The sequence below is a fragment of the Mixophyes fleayi genome, chromosome 1, assembly GCF_038048845.1.
Source record: "Mixophyes fleayi isolate aMixFle1 chromosome 1, aMixFle1.hap1, whole genome shotgun sequence".
Lineage (NCBI taxonomy): Eukaryota > Metazoa > Chordata > Amphibia > Anura > Limnodynastidae > Mixophyes > Mixophyes fleayi.
Window position 1 is genome coordinate 239,906,202 of NC_134402.1, and position 12,052 is coordinate 239,918,253.

General features: G+C 36.4%; 1 protein-coding gene across 2 annotated transcripts in view; it reads left to right on the top strand.

The window, feature by feature from the left end:
- The first annotated feature begins 221 nt into the window (after positions 1-221).
- Positions 222-12,052, top strand: part of ZCCHC7 (zinc finger CCHC-type containing 7) — a 120,171-nt gene continuing 108,340 nt past the window's right edge. The window contains exons 1-2 of one of the 2 annotated variants that reach the window (XM_075208229.1): positions 222-322; positions 2,830-3,509. In XM_075208229.1, coding sequence (XP_075064330.1) covers positions 2,843-3,509 — 667 coding nt within the window. In that variant the 5' untranslated portion in view covers positions 222-322; positions 2,830-2,842. Of the gene's footprint in view, positions 323-2,826; positions 3,510-12,052 lie in introns of both variants that reach the window. The other variant, XM_075208221.1, reaches the window with a different exon arrangement.

Here is a 12,052-nt window from a genome sequence, read left to right on the forward strand (position 1 = left end):
TTCAGGGGCAATCAACTCAGGAACGAACACATACTTTCTGTATTTATATACATTATGAATATATATGTGTAACACGTGTAAACGCGATGTGAATGTGAGGGGGAGAACTAACACGAATCCAGCTGTGTTTTCCTACAGTATACTGTACACAGATCACGTCCTGCTCCTGCACAGTTACTGAGAGCGGAACTAATGTTTTGTTTCCAGCGGAGCTTCCTGCCTGTTACACCGGTTCCCATGTGCAGCAGGATCAAGGTCTGTTTCCGGTGGGAACTTCCTGTTAATCACATGTGGAGCAGGTTCTGGGTCTATCATCTGTCAGGTAAAAAGTTACATTAAATTTAAATAAAATAAGTAGCCAGTTGTTCCGATAGGTGTTCTTGTGCTGATACGTGCGGTACAATAGATTCTAGAGTGGGGGATACTGTACTATAATATACTTGCAGTATGTTCTCTTATTAATCACACTATATCATTACCTTTGACGATCATTGTGTCTTTATTACGTTTACTAAACAGCTCACCAACTCAATGTATGTTCTTTTGTTGTTTCAATTGCTTGTACTTAAATGGATTGCAGCTCTGATATACTTTCTAATACATAAGTGGTGTTGATATATGTATAAATATCTGTATGAACTGTGAGTTCTGAAATCTCTTTAGTGTTCATGAGGAATATGGAATAATACACTGCCTGCTGTAAAATATTATAGATGTCAGAAATCACCTCAGCCTACAGTCTTGTGTTTTATTATGGTCACAGGACAACATGGTGACATCTTATAACCCTGTATCTTACAGTAGGAAGTGCATTAAAATATGCTTTGCCCAACTAGACTCTCCCCATACTGACAATCTTTTAAACCTCTTGAAACACACTTCTTCATTCTAGCCTATCTACCCCCTACCACCACTCCTTGAACTCTTATCCCTACTTTCTTCACCTTCCAACTGCTTCGTCCACTCATGTCCCATTTTCTTCTACTGTCTCTGCTTTTCCCCACCCTCTAGACTAGTGATGGGCAAGCTGATACACTTTGAGGGGGCGGACATTACCCTTAATCTAAGTAATAAATTAAATCTATACATTTAATCAAATACAGAAATAACTGTAATAACATAATATCATACATTTTAAACAAGTGTTACAAGTTATAACAAACAAATTACCAATAAAGGAGGAAAGACCTGGGGCCTCAGGTGAAGGCTCAGAGAGCCACCTCTTGCCCATCACTGCTGTAGGACTGTAAGTCTAGAGCAGTAATGAGCATGGCTCTCTTTACCGTATGTGTTATGTTTGCACCTTTTACCTTGTATGTACTTATAATGTTTTTATGCTTAATTTTTATTTGTGTAATCCTTATGCTTAAATTTTACTTCTGGAATTTGTTCTTCCAACTAGTAATGTTCTTGTATGATTTGCACTTGTATCGGACCTGTATTTGTGCTCGTGTACCTTGTTATTATGTTTAATTATTATTTACATGTCTTATAAATCACGCTTTACAATTAAATTATGATATATCATCACCCCATATCTCTCTAGAAAAGCATGTAGATTTGTCTGTATTCATAAAACATATTAAACAAGTAGTGTACCAGATAATTGTACTTCAGCAATAATGACATTCCATTCATTGGACTGACTACAGCTCATTGGTTAAACTGTCTATAGCCTCCACTCTGTTTTCTGTTTTTCCCAGTGGACAGTTTGCTTTCACCAGCAACTGTTTCATGTCATTCGTACTACCACTGATCCGTTATCAGTTTTCTCTGTCCTTTCTTCCGTTATTACTCTCCATCCAGACTCTAAGAGGTATATTTGCTAAATTGTGGGTTTGAAAAAGTGGAAATGTTGCCTATAGCAACCAATCAGATTCTAGTTATCATTTATTATGTACATTCGAAAAAATGACAGCTGGAATCTGATTGGTTGCTATAGGCAACATCTCCACTTTTTCAAACCTGCAGTTTAGCAAATATACACCTAAGGCTCATTTATAAAAGTGCAGTGAAAATGCTTTTTGAGATGTTATATGCTTTTTCTTTTGCACAAATGCAAACTTTTTCTTTTATTTATTTATTTTATTATATTTTAAAAAAATAATAGCTGTATCACCCACATGCAAAAAATAAGGTTTGTTTTTATAGAACAATAATATATAAATGAACTAAGGGAGTAGGGGGAAGAGGAGTGTATTTAGGAGTGTGCTCCATGCTTTTACAGGAGAGCCCACAGTATTTTTCTTCCTGCAAAAGGGCTTGATTTTACCACTTCCTCTGAGATGGCTTTAGCTTTCCCTTTGAATAGGATGCATTTTTGCAACTTCCAGGTACACTTTATACAAAAACCTGTGTTTTCAGGATACCTTCAGCCAAAGCAATACAAATATTCAAATGTACTATAGTTACACCATAGCCATTTTCATGTGGGTCAGCAATCCTACAAAAGTATTTTAGTATTTTTAGGGGCATATTCAATTGTTTAGTTTCTGCGCCGCGAAAAAACTATAGTAAGCTGGATTTCAGCTCGCAGCTCCCTTGAAATCCAGCGAGAAAATTACCGTATTAACTGTTTTTCCGCGCACTATTACCGTAATATTTGTAATCGTGCGCGGACCGTGGGATTTTCGGCGTTTCCGCCGACAATTGAATACGCCCCTTAATGTTTATGTATTAAAGAAATGTGTGTGGCAGTGTTGCTATTGACGTGTATTTATAATTCCAAGCAACATCACTGCTCCCAGTTTACACAAGCAATGTGTATAATATTTTGCAGTCAGTTGCTATTAGATTATGCTCATATTTGTTTGGATTCTCTTGCAGCAGAACTTACCTCACTATGTTTAATGATGAGGTGGACGTGGCTGCGTATGAAGATGAGTTGTACCGAGAAGAGTCTTCAAGTGATGAGAGCATCGACAGTGAAATTGAATGCTACCTCTATAGCCAGGTGCACTATTCCCAGAATCTCATTGAAGCCAACATAGAAGAGCTGGATGAAACTGGTCGGGGGACAGAGGTTGGTGTTCCAGAGGGCATATGCAACTTGAACAACAACTTCCGAAAGAACACTAGCGTGATTGCTATTTCTGACAGTGATGAGATAAAGGCTTCAGACTCCTCTGCAGTTATTATCCTGTCTGACAGTTTGGATGAAGACTCTGTGTTTTATTCCAAGATTAAAGGGAAAATATTGAGAAGAGTGGAACAACCAAAGGACCAGTCCACTCCCAAAGCCTCTACAGTTGAGAAAAAATTGACCAGCCTTCAGAAGTCAAACTCTCTAAACGCCAGCAAAAGTTACAAAGGTGGAGTTGTCCAGGAAGTTGTTGTGATTAGGGGAAGTTCGGACGAGGAGGATGTTCATGTCGTGGAAGAAGTGCTTTTAACATCGGATAGTGACCAAAGTGATGTGGAAAACTGGATGTTGCTGGGAAGAGCGAGAGAGGATGGTGATGTCAGTATTCAGCTAAACGTTGAGGGATATAGAAGCTTTTCCAGTGAAGGTTTGTGTAATGGTTTATTCCTTTAAAGTTCTTATTTAACATGCTCTGTTTAACAATTGGCAGTTAATTATGTTTTAATTGCTTATTACAACAATGGCATTGGAATGATGCAGTCTAGGGTTCTTTTCAGATAAATGTGAGAAGTTTAAACAAAGAACAAAAATGTAGAAATTTTAAACTTTAAGATATATATTTTAAATTTGTTTTGGTTCTATATATAAACACCTACAAAGTCTAACTCTTGTTTACATAACTTATGATAAAGCAGATAATTGGCATCAGAGTATTTGCCATGTTTTCTTATTCAACCTCATGGTGAAGGGTAAACAGGCATCACATACTAACTTTGATATATATGGTTGTATAAGTAGGTGGTTTACAGCAAAATGTTCATCCTTAAACAAGATGGTTTCTGTTTATAAATATACATGATTACTGCAATAGGTGGGAGTCACTTACATCCTTGATTGTGAATTTTCAGACCATGATAAGTTTTCCACTTGCTCCTGTTTAGTAATAAATCAAGAAAAAAATGCATCTCACAAATTTATCTTGTTGCTATTACAAGCCTATGCAATATTACTTTGGATGCAATTTCTGTAACGATTACACCAACGAGTGAAAGTCCCGATGAGCATGCAGATTCATGCGTACACACCTACACAATTTACCCTCAGACCTGTGATCTTCATCTCACATAACCATCTGCTGAAAAATCATGACTACTCACACTCTACAGACATTTGCCTACACTGCTGGTTATGAATGCGTACACACTTCAATATTTGCCTGACCATTGTTGATTATGATTTTTAGTAAGCTTACAAAACCAAATCAACAGATGTGCTGTGTTTGGTACAATAAACATGATCGTGGGAGCATGCATACACACTCAATGTCTGAACAAATGGTCGTGAATCGTGTGATCTTTGCAATAATTGCATTGATGTGTACCCAGCTTTAGCCTTTATATATTTGCATACTCATGTTGGCTGTTAATGGAGTGCGTCCAGTTGTGCTTGTACTCTATTGTTTAATTAGGCTGTAACTTTTTTTCTCTCCTTGAAGTGTGGTTATGTATAGGGTGATCTATGGAAGCGAAGCAAAAAATATTTTTTTAATCTCAATTTTTTTTAAACAATATCCCAGGTTTCCTTGGGTAATGTTTTCAATGTTGATGTGCTTTTACTTATTTTCTAGTCAAGCTAAAAAAGTTGTGGTTCAGCGGTCCAGCTTGGTGCTCCTTGTTAATGGGTTTTTGTATTCCAGGGTTGATGAACAAGTCCAATTACCTGTTGCTGTTTGTAGAAAGGGTTGAAATATGAAATCTTGAATGAAAGAAACCCATATGCGTATCGCTGCTAAGCTCCTTAGCTTCCTGAGCGGGTGAAAGGGTTTGGGCCTGGGTAGGCACTTTCTTTTTTTTATAACCTCAGCCCAATGTTTGTGTTTTTTTCCCCTTGGAAAAGACACCATCTGATCTCATAAAAAAGGTGATCATTTTGTGGGCTGTTCTGGTTTTGATGTTAGGGTGTGCAGATGGAACCTTTGGAAGATTAATTCTGTATTTTAGTGTTTGGTCCGCTCGGGCTCAGTGTGTTCTTCTTGTACGTCAATTCCCATGAAGCTGACTGTTGCGGACACATCTTAAATTTTCCACCAGGCTCTCTGTGTTTATTCTTGTGTATGTTGTTCATGTGTTCATTGTAACCAACAATGGTACATAATCACATATGCTACATTGGTTGTTTTGCATGTTATGGTTTAATCAATCATGCCTTCTTTTCCTATTGACTTGATTTTCATTTTTTGTTTTTGTAGACTTTACATGCTTTGAGATCCATGTAGCCTGGACGCTTGGCGCTAGGCAGCTTCTTATATTTCTTGCCTTATGTGTGTGATGTTGAATTTTTCATGTAGCTGGGTTTAGGTGTCATCTTTTATTGTTTAATTAGTGCTGACAATTGTAGCCTTAGAGTCTGATTTATGGGTAGTAACTTATCAAATTGGTTGCTGGTAACAAATTGATGTTCAAATATTCTTTTACAATTACTTATGCCCAATGGAGACATTTTTTTGTGGTCAGAAACAATTGTCATCAGAAAACAGTTTACTATGGAGCAGTGACATAGCATAAGCACTCACTATTGGTGGGGCATGGCCAAAAACCAAGTAGTAAATGAAGAAAGCTTATCTGTCTTGATAAACCGCTTTCTTAGCAAGGGAAAAAGGAACTTATTCTTGGAGTTTGATTGTCAAAATGTGATAATAAAATGATAGTTTTTGTAATGGTTGAGCGTCGGGGGCTCTTGCTTGGCTACCATAAATACTGTATCAATTTCTGTTGCATTATCCAACTGTTGGAAGTCTGTTTGCTTTCAGCACATTAGGACTGAATTATCACATGAAGTTAGTTATCAGTATAGTAGAAAGTACAGGACTGATAAGCAGGAACACATTTTTATATCTGATTTACTGAAGAATGGCACGTAGGTTTCATAACTGTACACAACAATTAGGCTTTTGCTTGCATGTTAATGATTTTGTGTCTTCGAGACAGAAGTGTTGGCCTCATATGATATTGATAAATTACCTTTTCAGTCAGTGTGTTTATACGTTTTATCCTAATGTCTTACTGTCGTTTTTCTCAACATTACAGTGCTCTGAAATAGATCTGCAATGTGCACTTTACCCAGCAGTGCTATGACCATTAGGGATAAAGAGTACACATGGTTATCATTTAGTATTTGAGTAAAAGGTCTAAAGTAGGTAGTAAATTGGACAATAGTCATCACCTATGCAGTTTGCCTGATTCATTTTTTTCTTTTTTTAATTATACTATAGTATTATGTGTTTGTGTATATGTGTGTGTGTATGTATGTGTATATATATATATATATATATATATATATATATATATATATATATATATATATATTAGTATACAACTGTGTACTGTGCAAAAGTTTTAGGCAGGTTGGGAAAAATTCTGCAAAGTAAGAATGCTCAAGTAGAAGTGTTACTAGTTTATTTTTATTAATTAACAAAATGCAAAGTGAATGACCATAAGAGAAATCTAAATCAAATCAATATTTAGTGTGACAACCCTTCTTTGCCTTCAAAGCAGCATCAATATTTCTAGGTACATTTGCACAGTTTTTGAAGGAACTGTGCAGCGAGGTTGTTCCAAAAATTTTGGAGAACTAACCACAGGTCTTCCTAAATCCTTCTATCTCTTCATGTCATCCCCGACAGACTCGATGATGATGAGATCAGGGCTCTCTGGGGGCCATATCATCACTTCCAGGACTCCTTGTTCTTCTTTAAGCTGGAGATAGTTCTTAATGACATTGGCTGTATGTTTGGGGTCGTTGTCCTGCTGCAGAATAAAGTTGGAGTCAATCAGATGCCTCCCTGATGGTATTGCATGATGGATAAATATCTGCCTGTATTTCTCAGTATTGAGAACGCCATTAATCCTGACCAAGTCCCCATCTCCATTTGCTGAAATGCAACCGCAAACTTGCAAGGAACCTCCACTGTTGCCCGCAGACACTCATTATTGTACCGCTCTCCAGCCCCTCGGCGAACAAACTGCCTCCTGTTACAGCCATATATTTAAAATTTGGACTCATCAGTCCGGAGCACCTGCTGTCATTTCTTTTCTTCCTATGTTTTCGTGCATAGTTGAGTCACTTGGCCTTGTTTCCACGTTGAAGGCTTGCTTTTCATACCCTGCTGAACCTGAAACTCTTTGGGGCAGATTCAATTAGTAAAAAAGATCACCGAGTAGTGTCCTGGAACAGTTGCGAGAGACTACGTAGTAATTTTTTTTACTGACAGTAACGCTTACTTTTGCATACACCCCATAGAGGTGTGGGCAAAAGTAAGCGTTACTGTTTACCGTATAAATGGTAATAAAGCGTGGCTGAGGTGTTCTCAGGAACATCGAAGCCAATTAAATCTGCCCCTTTGAATACCTTCAAGACACTTCACCAACTACCAATACCCCCCTCCCCACCGCAAATCTTTGTTGCTCCCACTTATTATATTGGAAACAATCTGCCTACACAACCATCTGGGACGAGGCATAATTTCATCAATCTATAATCACCTCTTAGACTCATCCTCTTATCTCCACTTGTGAGTGAGCACCACAGAATTTCTATAGAGCCATGACCTATGCTGGAAGAAGTCCTGTTTTGTTTTTTTTGGTTTTTTTTACAAGATAATATATGTACAGCTGTACATTTTCTTCTAAATTATTTTTTTTTACAAGTCAGCATTAAATTATTTATTTTCTGGGAAGCTATAAATATTCATGAGTATTGAGGAGAGTGAGAACATACCATGCAGGGGCAAGAACATGCTCCGTGTTCTGCTAAGAAACTTTTTGTGACATTGTCATTTAGTTTAGTACACTTATTTACATTTTACACAGCATTTGAAAAAAAAAAAAAAACAGAACAGGACTGCTAAACAATGTGTCCTATCTACATTTCATTAAAAATCATAGGAGCTGTTAAAGGCCGAAAATAAGGGACAGGGCTATATGCAGTAACACACAAACAGCACCAAATATGTTTTTATTATGTGACTTTATCAGTCCTATTTCTTATAGTACACAAAGTACTGTTTCGTTTTCGCAGTCTATGTCTGTATTGAAGTACACTCAGAATTTAGTATGTAGGCACTTTTATTTACTTATTTTCCCAATCTCCATTTAGCTCTCTCTAAAGCAAACTCCATGATCACCAGATGTCTTTTTTTTTTTTTTTTTTGGTCCATCGTTAAAATCCTGGTTGCGTCTGGGAACACTAATTCCAATCCACCCCCTGAGACACCCAGATGCACACTTGCTTTGAATTCAGTGACCAAGATCTACTAATGCTAGCGGTACTCTATATAGGGGCAATAGTTTTAGCCTGTCCAAATAGTCCTCATTGTAGATATCCCTTCCCTGAAGGTAAGATAAAGTTCAGATATTGTGTTTATTATTTGTTAAGTGAAACATGGCTTTTGTTGCCTCTAACATGATTTTAATATTTTACATTTTTTGTTTTGTTAAGAGTGCCTTAATAAATGCAGAAAGTTATGTTTTTGTATTATTATTTTCATAAGCTTTTATTGTTGAATATAAATAACTTATTGACTAACTTCTTTTAATATGTTACAAAGCTATAGTTATCTTTGTTTTGACAGGATGTAAGTTGTGAACAGCTCTAGTAGAAATCTGCAGTTCAGTAACTTTCATCTGCCTCATTCCTCCTAGCCTGAGCAAATTGGGCTTATCATGTGCTCTGTGTTTGTGTTTACTTTTTAAAAATACATAATCTAACATGAATAACAAGTTTCTGACTTTTTTTCTCTTCGAGTATGTATGGATAGGAATCCCGTCAGGCAATATTTCTTTTTTTCCCCAGCTTGCTGCATCTGTTGGTTGATGTGCAGGCAATGTTTTGATTTGAATTAAGGCGATGCAAGTATAGACATTGTGTGTAAATGATTTGAAAGTTTAAGGGTTAAAAAGCAATTCTAGGTTAATGGAAACTCACAGCAAATCATTTATATTTTGAAAGCATCTAGTCCCATTTCTATTAATCCAAGTATGGCAATGAATAATGAATGTCTAGCCATATTAATCATCTTGAAAATACCCTTTGAACTGCTGGAAATCACACTTTAATAAATCTCTCTGTACAGTTTGAGATGTTTTAAACTATTATAAATCTATATTTGTTTGCACTACTATACTACCACAGAGCAGCAATCCAGGCCATAGTATGGTATGTGCACCAATAAACTGGTTAACTGGGCCACTGTTTTTATGTATGTATGTGTATATATATATATATATATATATATAAAAAATGTTCTAATATTCTACTTATTTGTATACTCTATTAATATAAATGTACACATTTTCATCAATGGAATCCTATTTTCATATTGTTTGAGTTATAGCCACTTGGAATTTATTAACTAGGTTTTAAGCTTTCTCGTCTCCAAAGGAGAATTGAAACCATGGTGAATAAAAGTATGATGAAAGCATGATTGGTGTGGTGTGAACTTTACAAACATGAAAGATGTTGGGTTGCTGGCAACTTCATCTGTGTGGGGCATATAACTGCAAATATTAGATTTAAATACAGGATGACTTAGCAGGTTTTAATTAAATAATACAACATGCATATTTTTCAACTTTAATCCCGAGTAAGAAAATATACATTGTAATCTGCAGCACACAGATATTATTTAGCAGTAATTTGCATGGATCTGCTATGTTCTTGCTTTTTTAGCCCACCCCTCCCACACCACCACCATACATGCTTCCCAAATCTGGCCTAAGACACACACTTTATTTACTGTATATATGGAGAAGTTGGTAATGTCTAGCTATTTGAGACAGAAGTGTTGACATCATGTGATACTGATAAATTACTTTTCAGTCAGTGTGTTTATACATTGTAGCCTTATATCTTACTGTCACTTTCCTAACATTACTGTGCTATGAAATAGATCTGCAATGTGCACTTTACCCAGCAGTGCTTGGTTGTCTTACAGGATTAATTTTGACCATTAGGGATAAAAAGTACATATGGTTATCATTTAGTGCTTGAAGTAAAAGGGCTAAAGTAGGTACTAAATTGGACAATAGTCATCACCTATGCAGTTTGCCTGATTAATTTTTCTCTTTTTTTAATTATACTATATACTATAGCATTGTGTATGTGTGTGTGTGTGTGTGTGTGTGTGTGTGTATAATATATATTACACACAATGTGCATGTGTGTTGCAATAGTATTGTTATTTTTCATTCTTATTGTCAACTATCAATTACATTTTGTTTCTTTGTAAACATGGAACAATTGCTCCATTCCACTTGCTGTGGCCTTGTTTTGTTTACACAGTTTGGTGTTGGCTGCTACTGACTCGTGCTGCTTGTATACTCATTTGTGGATCAGTTACTCAATTCTGTCCCCAATAAATGCATCCAAATACTTTCATTAATTCCGAAGATGATAATGCATACTGCCTTATCTATAAATTTATAGTTATGTGGAATGCATAATGCAAAAATGTTTAAAAATGTCTAAAAAGCCATGCTCTTTTCTTTTATTCCCTGCCAGTTGTCCTTGCATATCTCATAAACTATTGTTGCCCACACTTTTGGTTTTGTTTTTTTTTTGTTCAATAAATCTGTACTATTTAATAACTAGAATTATAAGATTTTAAGACTTTGTGAGGACCAGATGATTGTCATTTAAAACTTTTAATGTACAATCAAATTTGAGAGGTGGTGTTTATTTCATATGACTATATATGTATGTATCTAAAGGGGGGAAGAAGAGCATAGTACATAAAACAAAATCCAAGGTCCAACATAAAAAATAAAGAAAAAGTGCAGAACATTCAAGAAGCATAGATGCAATAATACATAGAAAATGATCTGTAAGCCACAAGGCGAAGTACAAAGCTAAGAAAGTGTTGTATGTGTGTGTATATGAGCGTATGTTATATGTATGCGGATATATGTGTGTGTGTATGTGTGTGTATATATATATACATATATATATATATATATACATATATATATATATATATATATATATATATATATATATATGTATATATAAATATATATAATATCAAATTTCCACACAGATAAATACACACATTTATTTATTGTCTTTCACTTAGAAGATGCCACATCTCTCCATAGTGTCGGACGATGGGGGAAAATCGAAGCATACATTAAACAAGTCGCAGGCCAGGCTCCTTACAGAATTTACAATTTAGTGGGGGAAAGGGTAGAGGTAATACAAATAGAATGAGTGTTGCTCACTGTGGAGATTGAGACAGCAGTGAGCATGTAACCAGGGTGAGTTGAGTGGGATTAGGGTAGGCTCTAATAAAGCGGTGGCATTTCAGAGACTTTTTAAAAGCTTTGAAGGCTGGTGGACTACCTGGGAAATTCTATAGCTGGATAGTGACATTGAAGAAGTCTTGTAGGTAGGAATAATAGGTGATATTCAGAGGGGAGGTGTAGGTCAGAGGCAGATCTAAGCATGTATGAAGTATTTTGAGACAAGTTTTGAGATTTTTAAAGAGGTGCTGTTATTAAGGCTATGTGAGTGAATTATTTGAGGTGACTCCTGGAGATTATGGGGGGGGGGGGGCACAGCGTTGGGATGCGCACAGTGGTGTTGCAAAAGCCAGTCTTGTGGTGGAATTTAAGATGGATTGGAACAGGGATAGATTGGAGAGAGGAATGACAGATAGGAGGAGGTTGCCATAGTCAGGTCACAAAATGAGAATGCATTGCTTGTATCTTTTGAAGAACGGGGCATTTTCTCACAATATTTTGGTGGTAGCACCAGGACTGTGAGTGTCTGGTGAGTAATGCACAGGACTGAATCAAGGGTGGCACCAAGAGAGCAGTTTTGGGACACTGTGGTGGTGGTGGTGGTGTTGGTGGAGAGAGATTTCAGGGGCAGTGGTGACTTCAGGGAAATTGGAGGAGGGAAGATAATATACTTGAT